This window comes from Neltuma alba, unplaced genomic scaffold, assembly GCF_004799145.2.
Source record: "Neltuma alba isolate B1F8T4 unplaced genomic scaffold, ASM479914v2 tig00012600_pilon, whole genome shotgun sequence".
Taxonomy (NCBI): Eukaryota; Viridiplantae; Streptophyta; class Magnoliopsida; order Fabales; family Fabaceae; genus Neltuma; species Neltuma alba.
The window spans coordinates 135780-148453 of NW_021637049.1; the positions used below are offsets into that span (position 1 = coordinate 135780).

Consider the following 12674-nt stretch of genomic DNA (forward strand, 5'->3'; position numbering starts at 1 on the left):
GATTAAATTAAGAAAGTTAGGTAAGTTAGTTAATTATAGGAGAAGTGTTACATTTTTCCTAAAATACCATAATCATCTTTCTTAATACCCTCTCTTCCTCTTCTACTTGATTATGGTTGAGGGAGTATCCATAAGGGTAATTTAGAGAAAATTGATAAATATGAGAAAGGGGTCTTATATTTAGGACCAAAACCAACATAAAAATTGGGTTTTATATTAAGGACCGGAGGAGTATGTATCTATGTGTGTGTGTATATATTTTTGTTTGTTTGCAATTTTCCAATTCTGTTCAGGAAAAAAAATTAGTCTGCTCGTCTAAAATCTCGGAATTACAGAAACAATCTTTTCACAGTTTTAATGTTTATTTACAACTCATAAACCATGTAGCGCAATTTTTAGATTTTATTTACACGTGAAATATATTAAATTATATCCACACATTATAAATAATATAATTTGTTTTAAAAATCTTGTGCAAGTCTTATTATTATTATTTTTCAAGTCACCTGTGAGTTTTTATTTAGTACGCCAACATGAGTCCAGATTCTCTTCATCTCCCTCACTTCCAGCTCCCAAACATGAATTGGTCGTCATTTGGGAGTTAATACATTACCATGTCACTCCGGCCACATGGTGTGTTTGTTTGTTTTTTTTTTTTTCTTTGTAGCAAAGCACAGTTGGTTTTTTCCGGCTAAAATATACACTTGGTCTTTTAACGTTGTATAAGATTTTAATTTGATTTTTTAACTTTAAAAAACATATATTTGGTCATTTAATCATAAAATTATTAGGTTTTAATAATAATTTTTTTAAAAAATTAAACTTAATATGTTAATATTTGAAAATGTTTTATCAACATTTAAGATTTTAATGTCATCATTTTTTTTAAAAAAAATTTAAAGTTAAAAGATTAAAAGTACACATTTTAAAGTTACGAGAACAAATTAAAATCTTGTACAAAATTAAACTATTAATACTTTAGTTTTTTTTTTTTTTACGGGGCAAAGCACAATTAGTTAGTTTGTGGCTTCGTGCATTTGCGCGCGTCCTTCTAAAGAGATTATAGAGGGTTTGATTTGAAGAAGGATTGGCTGGATTCCATAGTCATGCGGTTCCTTAATCTTTTTTGACAGTCAAAAGATGAAGCATATGAAAGAAATAAAGAAACTCACAAATATAAATGAGCATGCCACCAAAAAGGTAGGGAGCACCAAGAATCTGGAACTGAATAAAAGACAAAACCCAATGAAAGAGGATAATGGAGGTTGAAGCCCTCAGCCCATGCAATAGTGTACCCGACCCACCAGAAAGGGCTAAGGTAAGAATTAGTAAGTTTTACTTCGAGGGGAGGCGGGCTGCCGCGCTCGCCGTCACGCTAACGACTAACAAGAAAAAAGCGCGTCCGGCCACCTCTTTCACTTCAAAATTTCATTTCAGAGCGTTAACCTGTAAGCCACCCCAGCCTTTTGCTTCTCCTTTGCCACCCCACCCTCTCCTCAGTTCTCCGTCTCCATATCTTTTCCGGGCGTTTACCTGGCGTTTACTCTCATCACTACTCCCATATACAAGGTAAATTATCAGCTACTTCATATTTATCTCCTGCTTCCTGGTCGGGATAACTTTGGGACTGCCGTGCTTCGCGTCAAAGTAAACGACCATACCATCTCATGGCGCTTCGTTTTGAGGTTAGGCTTCATTTCGAATCTTGCAGACTCATATGCCTGCATTTATTTGCATCCATCGAGCAGTGCGTATACGCTGATGCGCCCAACTCATAATATCTGAACGCGTTTTATATTTCTTTAACAGTGTGGACGACGTCTGGTTCAGTTGTCTCCTGACGGCTGAAAAGCACTTCTGCATTGCATTCATCAGCTCATAAATATTTCTTGCGATGCTCTGAACTGTAGTTGCTTATTATTATTTGGATGAAATCATTTTTCTTAAATATCTCAAGAGCGTGTTCTTGTGTCTATCGTGCCGAACGCGCTAAACAATCTGCTGCTTTGTTTCCTATCTTAGATTCTTGGCAGGTTCAACCGGGCTCGTGCAGCTCGATTGACACTCCCCCACTATGTGTGCCAGACGCCTTTATTCATGCCAGTGGGCACACAAGGTCAGATTTTAAACTGATTTCCTTGTAATTATTATGGTAGGCAAGCAGCTACTGCAAATATAATCTTTCAAGTAAAACTCACCCTTTCAAAAGTTTTGCATACTGTAAGAGAATGAAATTCACTTTTCATTTGGCCTCCAACTTGTTCTTTTTTAATCAAATCTTCGGCGTCAAAAATAGTAATTTTTGAGTTTTGCACGTGATTGCAATTGAGTCATTTCATAGTACAAAATAGCTTAACCACGTTACTTTAAATGTAAGACGTCTTATTATACTCTAATATGCTTCAAATTTTGCAATAAATTATCTTATTATACTATTATCAACTGCTCATCAGTTCGTCATGGTGTACCTAAATTGGTGTATTTTTGCTGTATTTGTATGGTTTATTGCTGGTCAGGAACGATAAAAGGACTGACAACAAACCAGCTCGAGGAGATTGGTTGTCAAATAATACTTGGAAATACTTACCACTTGGCGCTTCGACCAACTTCTGAGCTTCTTGATGAAGCTGGCGGTCTTCATAAATTTATGAACTGGCCAAGGGCCCTACTTACAGACTCTGGTGGCTTTCAAATGGTTGCTATGCATATTTACTATGCCCCTGTTCAGCGCTATATTCATTAGTATTGCGTATTTGTAGGATAGAATTTTTATACGATTCTAGTTCGTCGTACCACATAACTTGTACTAATTGTTATAGTTAACGGACCAAATGTAAGATGCACAATAAGGTGGAAAGGAGGGTTTAAAATAAAGATCTGTTGCTATTGGAGTGTATATATTTCCAAGTGAAGCAAGTATAAGATGGAATTAAATTTGCATTTTTCAGTGATTTGTTCTGTCTATCTTATTTATGTTTTATTTCACGTGAGTGAGGTTTTTGTCTGCAATATTTTATTAAAATGTGTCTTATATTGTTAAAATATGTAGTAGGATTTAGCCGAAGATGGAGTACTATTGAAAGTAACTACAACTATGAGCAATAAAAGTAAAGACGATGATCAAAATGATATTATAGCTAGACTTGTCGTGTGACGTTAATGTGTTATCTTGTTATTTATTCTGGATACATCCTTTTAACTATGATTTAAAAAAAAAAAAAAAACCTTATATACCAGGTCTTGCCATCTCACAAATCTATTCTGATGATGTTACAGGTGTCACTATTGCATCTTGCTGATATCACTGAAAAAGGTGTGACATTTCAGGTATATTTGAGTTTCATGATATAGACCAGGATTTAAATGTGTGTTTTGTTTGATTCAAGCAAAATGCGTTCTGCTCCTCTTTTGACATTAGTATGCAGTTGAATGAATGAGGTTATGTTTTTGTTTTTCTCCAAAATGTGTCGACTTTTCTCATTGGTTGCCCTAATGGACAGCTTCTGCAGAGATTAATTAAAACCCTATCTTTTTCCTCATTTTGACATTTTTCTTTATCTGAGACATGGTATGATAAAATAAAATCATTTAACTTTTCCTCCTTGCATAGGTGGTGTTCATGGCTTTCTTTGAAAGGAGAATTTGTATTTAGAAGAGAAAAGGGAAAGAGAGAGGATAAGGAATTAACAATAAACAAATTTATAAATTCATCAACAAAATGAACGCTCACACCCGCATCTCAGACAACTACCCTTTCTCAGGGTAACCATTGGTTAAACCCCTAAAATGCTGTAAGAAAACTACTTGATCCTTAAAAGATGTGATGGAAGAGCTATTCTTCTAAAGTTGCATCATCATTTTGCTGAATGCACAATATAAATCCAAGTACATTGCACTTCAATGCCAACCGGTCTTGAATCTAAGATTGAAATTTCTTGGAATAATGCTGCTTAGGCATCTTCCAGTTTATTTGAATACCTCTTTCCAGTTTATCTGAAGATCTCTCATCCTCTCTATTCCAAAATCCTTTTGATCTATGATAATGAACTATACTGCCATTCTGTTTGTTATTTGTAACTAAAGACTCTGTTGTTTTCAGTCACCAGTTGATGGAAAACCAATGCTCCTCACCCCTGAAGAGTCTATTCAGATCCAAGTAGGTATATTATATTAATATTTTTTTCCTGTTATGTTTCTCCTGGCTGTTTCCTTTTGCATCATCCTTAGGAATACAATCTATTTGATATGCGCGGGGCTCTACATACAATGATTGGCTTTAAGTAGAATTGACTTATGTTATGGTTATTTTCAATCCATGGTTTACTAACTGAGAAGGATGCTCCTTCTTTTAAACTTCCATCACTCCATGAATATTTGAAAACTCACACCTTCAGAATTTAAGCCCCTGTGATCAAGAGGCCTTTCAAATACTAGCATCCGGTGGCTATGCTTCACTGCTTATGGTTAAAAATAGTTAGAAAGAATGGAGTAGAACTTTGCCGTGATTGAATTTGTCACCTAACTTTTCCAGCAGATAAAAATTGAAGATCTAATCTGCTCCAAATTCATGTGCTTGCATTTTTTATTAATAAATCCTGCAGAACAGAATTGGAGCAGATATTATTATGGCTCTTGATGATGTTGTTAGGACCACTATTACTGGTCCACGAATAGAGGAAGCCATGTATCGCACACTCCGATGGATAGACAGATGCATAGCAGGTAATTTGTTAGTGAAAAAACCAGCACTCATCTCCTAGGACACTTTATGCATGTATGTATGTGGTTCAGATCTCCTATGGTTGTAATCCTTCAACCACGTAATGACTAAATAACTGGGTATTGGAGAAATTTGGTGCATCAGCTGTGCTGCTCTTCCCTTGATTTCCCAATTTCCCATAAATGAATTTTCTGTTAGTCCAGCGTAATCCTGCTTTTCCATTCTGAATATTTATGTGCATTGCCTTATAAGAACAGCACACAAGAGACCAAATGAGCAGAACTTGTTTGGTATCGTACAAGGTGGTTTAGATCCTGTGTTGAGGTAAATATGAGTGCAAACTTCAACTTTTTGGTTTTTTTTCTTTTTTAATCCATAGCCCTTTTCATTGTTTTACCGCTATGGTTGTTGAAATTTCCTTTAAACCATGAGATAATGCAATCAGGGATATATGTGTCGGAGGCTTGGTGGATCGCAATTTACCAGGGTATGTGTCAATTTATTTGTAATGTATGAATGGCTATATTTTTGTCTCAACCTTGGAGTTATTTCCAATGTCATATGGTTCTATGGCTTGATGACTAATTTTAAATCACTTATGGTATGCCCTGTTTAAAATATAGACTGCATTCTATTCATCAAAGAAAGAATATCTAGACGGATTTTTTTATGTGATTATATTGCATTCTTTCATGCATCCCAGAGTCAGTAACATTCAAACACCAAATATATCTAGAATTGTCAGATATATAGCTTGTCTTTCTAACCACCTGTTATGAATAGACACAACGCGTGCACAGTATGGCCTCGGAATGGGTAGCTTTTTCATTAGTTGAGGAGCTAAATGGATTATTACTTGTTTCCTGTCACAGCTATGCTATTGGTGGTCTTGCTGGTGGTGAAGATAAAGATTCATTTTGGCGTGTTGTTGCTCAGTGCACTGCTGCTTTGCCAGAAGATAAACCACGATATGTTATGGTCAGAAACACAGACTGACTTTATTCTTGGCGACCATTTTTTAATGTATTTGTATTTACTATTGTGATATTTCGTTGGGCTTGTTTCAGGGAGTTGGTTATCCACTTGATATAGTTGTTTGCAGTGCTTTGGGTGCCGACATGTATGACTGCGTCTATCCTACCCGTACTGCACGCTTTGGCACCGCTCTTGTTCCTGAGGTGCTTAAGTTTTGTCCTGTTAACAGACAGTTTGTAACGTTCTAAAACATCTGGAAATATATAAGTAGATAGACCTTACTCAGTGTAGAATGTGAGACAGCCAATTTCAACCCATTCTAATAGTTGTATGTGTGCTAGGTCTGGCACATTGCATTGAAAAAACCTATTATTTCACGAATGATGTTGCCTTTATCTGCTCTCCTTTTGTTGAAATTTGCACACATCTCATCAGTAACATTCTAAAAGAATTTCACAATGACGCCTTTTAATATCTGTTCATTCACTATGGATTTGGGAACAACAACAGCAACAAATCTCATTGCACTGGATGGGATTGGTTACATGGATCACATAACGTCATTGTGCTCTATCAACAACCAACTCCTTATATGCTCCTCACTATGAATTTTAGAACTTATGTAATTTTAATACTTTTGTAGGGTGTACTGAAACTTAAACATAGAGCAATGGCTGATGACACTCGTCCCATCGATCCTTCCTGCTCTTGTATGGTATGCTTGTAAGAGCACATTCATGTTTGATGAAAACTTCATAAAACATGCCTTTCAATTTATTTCGTCTCCCATAGGTGTGCAAGAACTACACCAGGGCTTACATCCATTGTCTTGTGACAAAAGATGCTATGGGATCTCAGCTTCTGTCATATCATAATTTGTATTACATTATGCAGGTACGAAACGCTGTTATGAACTGTTGTTATGTATTTATGATTCATGATATTTGTATTCATATCGGTGATTACAGTAAAGGTCCTCTTGAAACATGCAGCTCAGCAGGGACCTACACTCATCAATAATCGAGGGAAGGTTGCCAAAGTATGTCTTAATGATTTCTTCCAATCTTTCTATCTAAATATTCTGATCCAAATTAATGTTTCCTGACCAATAAATTTATCCCTCCTCTATATGGCAATGACATTTTTATTTTTTTTGTTTTTGTAGGTTTGTATGTGACTTTCTACATAATATGGTATTTACTGCTAAACTTTCCCCAATCATAACTGCGCTCTACCTAATACGTGCATATTCTTTTGTTATCATATGCGCAGCAAATAGGCCATACGCCCATGCCTCTATGAAAATGTTAGTGTTTCACACAGCTCCCCCCCCCCCCCCCCCAAAAAAAAAAAGAAAGGGAAAAAGAAATGCTTTCTTGGATCTCTTAGGCATCAGGATGCTCAGTTAAATGAGACTATTTTAGCCTCCCCCACCTTCCGTAGTCTCCTGCCACCGCTTAACCCACGAGTCAATGACCTTGCAGTCGTTATTGAGAGCGGATGGTATGTTTTGGGTAGATTTTACAGAGGCCTTGCAAGGATTGAGACATTGAGCCATTTTAAGCTTAATACTCGTTTTTGCCCCAGACTTAGCCTTGGGTGCCTATTTCTGGAGAGTTACATTCTGATCTCTGATAGGCATTTCTTGCGAGTTTTGAACTAAACGTAGATATGAACTTTCTACTTATATGGATAAGACTCATCTTTTTATAGTTGATATTTGCTAATTAAAACTACTCATATCCTCATGCTGCAGTTCCCGGAAGGTGATGTTCCGGAATGGGTCTGCAATGCTATGGAGGTGGCTGGAATTAACATTTCTTCCTGCTGCGCTCCGTTCTCATCATACCAAGAACACAATTCCGAAAATTGTTTTAGGGAGGAAGAGATGGAAATGAAGTCGGGCAGGCTTTGAGGTGGAAAAGGTCCGGGCGGACGGTATACAAATTTTTCCTTTTCGAGAGAAAAAATATAATTCTCGATAATTATACTTAGAGTTCTACTTCTGCAGAGATTGAGCATTTTTACTATTTGAGATATTTCCATATGTTAAATTTATAATTTGTCACAAATTTTATAATTAATTATTTTTAAAACTTGGGAATGTCAAATTTTACCGTATGATGAAAATGCTCAATCTTTTGAGAGGCAGAGTTTTCTATAGTGACCTTGTAATTACTGGCAGCATAAATTTTGTAACCTTTCTTATGCTGCCTCGGGATTATGCGTACAATCAATACTTTGCCCCTTTTTTGGTTTTACTCATGTTTTACGCATTACAATGGGCGAAAACAATCATTCTCTTGTGCTGCAGCCAAAGACTCTGGTGTTGTCATGTCAGGTTAATGGAATTATAGCATATGCGTAATTTCGGGGACCCACTGTTTCTTATATGTTTATTTGTTATAACCAGTTTTGGTTTATCACGTTTAAAGCTATGTGTATTTGAAATCTGCAACTCCAATCTATCCATGTGTCACTGTTTTTTCTGGTCACTGCTTAGGTCAATCTATGTGCCGCTGCTCCTAAAATCGAGACCCTCGACCAAGAGAGAAACAAGAGCATCCGTTACCGTCACCCCTTTCATGCTGCCATAAACCAACCTCAATCCTCTATTAACACAAACGTCTATTGAATTCTATTGAATTGGAGTTTGGAGGAGATGGAGTAAAACTTGGAAGAGAAGGGTCAATTGAATTGATTTTTCTCTCTCGTTTTTTTCCCCTTTTGGTGTTTTTTTTTTTTTTTTTTTGCGGTACCAGAGAAAATGAAACAAGAATGAGACGAACCCTAATATTCAAAAGCTTGTTCTTATACAAATGTTTGGTGAAGCAAATAGAGTCAAACTTCTTTATGTAACTGTTGCAACTCTGATTGAAAAATATATTTCACATTCTTCGTGATTGCATCTATGCAGAGCGTTTCTGAATGAAAATCTTAAATCGTAGGTATATTTCCTAATTCTTTAATGCTTCTTTACGTGATTGGATGGCTTTAAACTTGAAAAGCGAATCAGGAAATAATTTGTCTGTTTGCTGGAACCAAATTTGGGGAGTGTCTATATGGAGGCTTCAGATTTGGATGAATTGTTCTATTTTTAATGATGACTTCCAAAGGCAAACAAATCCTGCTGATATGATTTTGAAATCTTGAAAATCCTTTGTAATAGCTAATGATTTAGCTTCAGTTGGTAGCTTATCTGTTACTAATGAGTCAGCAACTTGGGAACCATCTCCGGTTGATTGGATTAAAATCAATGTTGATGGTACTGTGTCTTCTATTAAACAAGTAGCTGGATGTGGGGGTTTCTTTATAAATCACAATGGTAAATGGATGACAGATTTTACACATGGATCAGGAATATGTAATGCTTTAAAAGCCGAGGAATGGCCAATACCTAAAGGTTTCTCTACGGCTCGGGAGAGGGGATTCAAGAAAATAATTCTTGAATCTGACTCCAAAACCTTAATTGGCATGTTATTAAGCAACTCTATACCTGGTTCTTGTAGCTTGGTGTTTATGCAAATTAGGAATATGAAAGCTCTTGATTGGGACTTACAGTTGAGATGCATTTCCAGAGATAAAAGCTCACTTAGTGATGCATTATCAAAGGAAAGCCTCTCTTGTTTAACTACCTTAGATCGATGTGCACGACATCTAGTCACTTGCTGCTCATCAACGTTACTATTAATTTGGGCTTTTGCGGTCATTGTTAGCAAAAAAAAGAAAGGCTTATTCTTATCTTAGTCTAGTATTTTTTTTAAGCTGTCAGTAAAAATAAGCAGCTTCAATTTCGATATGGGGGACTTTATGGGAATTTGCTTTTTCCTCAATTAAAAACATGTGGAGTTTAAGACCGCAAATTAATAGTAACGTTGATGAGCAGCAAATGGGTTATTGACTTGTTTTCCTCGTGTGGAATATATTGATTATGTATATTATGGCATGATATGTTTTAAATAAAAAGAAGATTAAAACGCAGGGGCCTTTAAGGGGAATAAATCTACTGGAAAGTCATTTTTTGATAAAAGGAGGTAGGATCCAATTTGACAGAGGAGATGTGATGGCATTAGATCATGAGGAAGCATGGGCGAAACCAAATGAGGAGACAAGCGCGTGTTATTTTGAAGGTCACCGTCACAGTCCTCGGGGCTTCCTTGTCTTTGTTGCTTCCTCGCTTTGTCTTCACCAACTCCAGTCTCCAATCACTTGTTTCTTTCATTCAATGCCATATGCGTTGACAAGTTTGCCAACAAAAATGCGACATACATTATATCTACTTATCTAGTATAAATTGTATCGCCCAAAATTCATGTTTGCCATCTCCTCTTTTTATCTTATTTATAAGACATTTCTAATATGTTTTACACAGATTAAAAAAACTTAAACTTTATTAATTCTCATTTAAAATTTAATAAATTTTCAATTTTATTCATATTTAATCTATATTATTAAACAAAGTCAACACAATAATAAATAAGAGATAAAATTGCATATCAATGTAAAAAATTTCTCTTAATATCTATAAATAAAATAAAAAAACTTCTTCTCTCTGCTCTATAAACAGAACTAGAGGAGTAATTTATTTACATTAACCATTTTAATTCATACTCCACGTTAAAAGAATTTTAGCTCGACACATTTAGGCTGCTTAATCCGAGTCATACATACGTGCTCCTTGTTTTTCAAATAAAAGCGAAGACCATAATAGTTTTTTCTCCAAGATTTTTTATGGCGCACTTAATTAGTACCTGGTCGTGTTCTATTGGAGTTGGACCAAATCTTGATGCCCGGGTTCGAGGGTATTTCCGTAAACAGAACGAGTTTGACGGGGTATGAACAGTGACTTGACCTGCTCTCTGCCTGAACAACACATGGCAGAATCTTATTGGTGACCAGGAAAAAGTACACCTGGCACCCCAAGGCCCAAGTATACAATTTGGCCACCCACTATTGGTTGTCACTTGCCCGAGAGAAACCCGCCAATAGTTTCCTTTGTAATAAAACAATTTTTAAAAATTTCACGAAACGACAGCGTTTGCCGGTTTGGTTGCTTGAATAAATTTTCGGTCCACGCCTACCCTTTCGGTTGCCAAAAAACAAAAATTGAGGTTTTCCACGCCGCCCCTCCCCAAGTCCCCACCAAGATGGGTTCGGGTTCGGCCTTTTCCACGTATATGGTTTCGACCTGCGATCCTCAAATCCCAACCACCGACTCCCCCCGGTGGGCCCCTGCCCACTCAATCACAGGCGTCCATCTACAAATTCCAAAATTCATTTTTGATTTTTCAACTCTTTCCACATGAACCGTCAAAAGAGATCATTTTGGAGAAGTTCCGCAGGAAGCTCCCATGAACTATCACGGAAGCATCGCTCCCTTTCCTCCTCCTCTTCCTCTTTTTCTCTGTATATGAATCAACCTGCTCTCACGCCGGACGATGATGAAGACCTTCAAATATGTTAAACCTGACGAGATTCTCCAAGCGCAAGAACAATGTCGTCGGGCGGTTCAAGCATGACGCTAGCTGCAAGAGGCACCCCAAACACCACCAATCTCCCGGCGTTTGTTCTCTCTGTCTGAGAGAGAGGCTTGCCCAGTTATCTTCTTCCTCGACCTCACGTGCCGCTCCTCCTTCTTCTGCTGCAACTTCATCTTCTGTTTCGTCTTTATCTTCCTATTATTCCTCTTCTTGCTCTTCTTCTTGCGCTTCCCCTTCTGAGGCCAAGACTACCTCATCCATCTCCATTTTCTTGTTTAATGCCAAGCATGGACTCATCAAGAGCAGGTCAATGGCTGCGGCTTCTAGAAGAAGAGATGCGATTGGTGGTGATGATACGGCTGGTAAAAGTCGAGGGTTTTTGTTCAACTTGCTTCGTCCCAGACATAAGAAAACGGAGCACAGAGATACTCATGATCAGCTCGTTCGTTGCACGTCTGTGAGACAAAATGTGACAGTGGCAAGCTAATATGTAGTGAAGATCTTTTCAAATTAGGTCGTTGGCTATCATATTGATTAGCGATTCTTTCCAATTCTTTTTCTACACAAAGCTAGGGAGAAAAAGTGAGATCTTGTATCGCATTACCCATGCATTGATCTGTATATAAATTCATGCATCACTCTCTTCGTATCGCGAAAGAGAGAACGATAGCTAGAAAATTTAAAATTAAATTAATGGAATCAACGAGGTCCTCTATCGTTTCTATTATACGTTGTATATATTGCAGAAAACATTCATCACATGTAGAATTGAATAATTTTATCATCTTTTTTGCTGCTGCTGTTTTGCTCTGTCGATCATAGTTGTGAATGGGCTAACAAATTACTCCATTGTTAATTTTATATATACTCCTCCGGTCCTTATTATAAGATTCAATTTGACTTTTTATTTGGTCCTAATTATAAGACCCAATCCATTTTCTCTCTTATATTTATGCATTTTTTTCCAAGATAATCCTTCTAATAATGATAGTTTTAGTCAATATACTTAATTAGTAAGAATATTTTAGGAATAACAACACTTATTATTAAATAACCAACTTAACTTACTTCCTTAATCTCCTCAAATAAGTCAATTGGATCTTATAATTAGGATCGGAGGAGTATATATATATATATATATATATATGATGAATGAATAAGAGACGCATACGCATTATTAATGGCTTGACTGCTTCGATATCTGTTTGTTATTAATTTCTAATCTGCATCATCGACGAATAAATTTTCTCGAGGTTGCAAATTCCAGCGGTTTGTCCACCGTGTATTGGTGTTTGCGACTTTGAATTTTCATATAGTATTAATTTTTATTTAGTCGTCGGTCTTCTTTTTTGGCCAAGATCAAGTCTTTAGTCTTTACACATGCACGGGTTAGTCGTAAATGAAATTGGAAAAGCCAAACCCTACAAGGCAGCTCCTAGAATACCCGTGGGGCCGGCCGTGCACAAACACAAAGACTTGCAATTTCCCCACTACAAAAA

The 12674-nt window shown here is 36.7% G+C and overlaps 2 protein-coding genes across 3 annotated transcripts; both read left to right on the forward strand.

Moving 5' to 3' along the window:
• The first annotated feature begins 1459 nt into the window (after positions 1 to 1459).
• LOC114729056 (queuine tRNA-ribosyltransferase catalytic subunit 1) lies at positions 1460 to 8522 on the forward strand. Of its 2 annotated transcripts, XM_028916010.1 has the most exons (16): positions 1460 to 1685; positions 2023 to 2116; positions 2517 to 2695; positions 3277 to 3327; positions 4100 to 4156; positions 4602 to 4722; positions 4978 to 5044; positions 5166 to 5207; positions 5593 to 5698; positions 5788 to 5898; positions 6339 to 6410; positions 6488 to 6589; positions 6688 to 6734; positions 6861 to 6888; positions 7452 to 7633; positions 8199 to 8522. In XM_028916010.1, exons 1-15 carry the CDS (start codon positions 1668 to 1670, stop codon positions 7608 to 7610), a joined length of 1254 nt encoding a protein of 417 aa, XP_028771843.1. In that variant the 5' UTR covers positions 1460 to 1667; the 3' UTR covers positions 7611 to 7633; positions 8199 to 8522. The 2 variants fall into 2 exon arrangements, with proteins under 2 accessions (XP_028771843.1, XP_028771842.1); XM_028916009.1 differs by lacking the exon at positions 8199 to 8522 and having other exon boundaries at positions 7452 to 8129.
• Positions 8523 to 11077: 2555 nt separating this feature from the next.
• Positions 11078 to 11904, forward strand: LOC114729087 (uncharacterized). The gene has a single exon (XM_028916043.1). It carries the CDS (start codon positions 11153 to 11155, stop codon positions 11660 to 11662), a length of 510 nt encoding a protein of 169 aa, XP_028771876.1. The 5' UTR covers positions 11078 to 11152; the 3' UTR covers positions 11663 to 11904.
• The last annotated feature ends 770 nt before the right edge of the window (positions 11905 to 12674 follow it).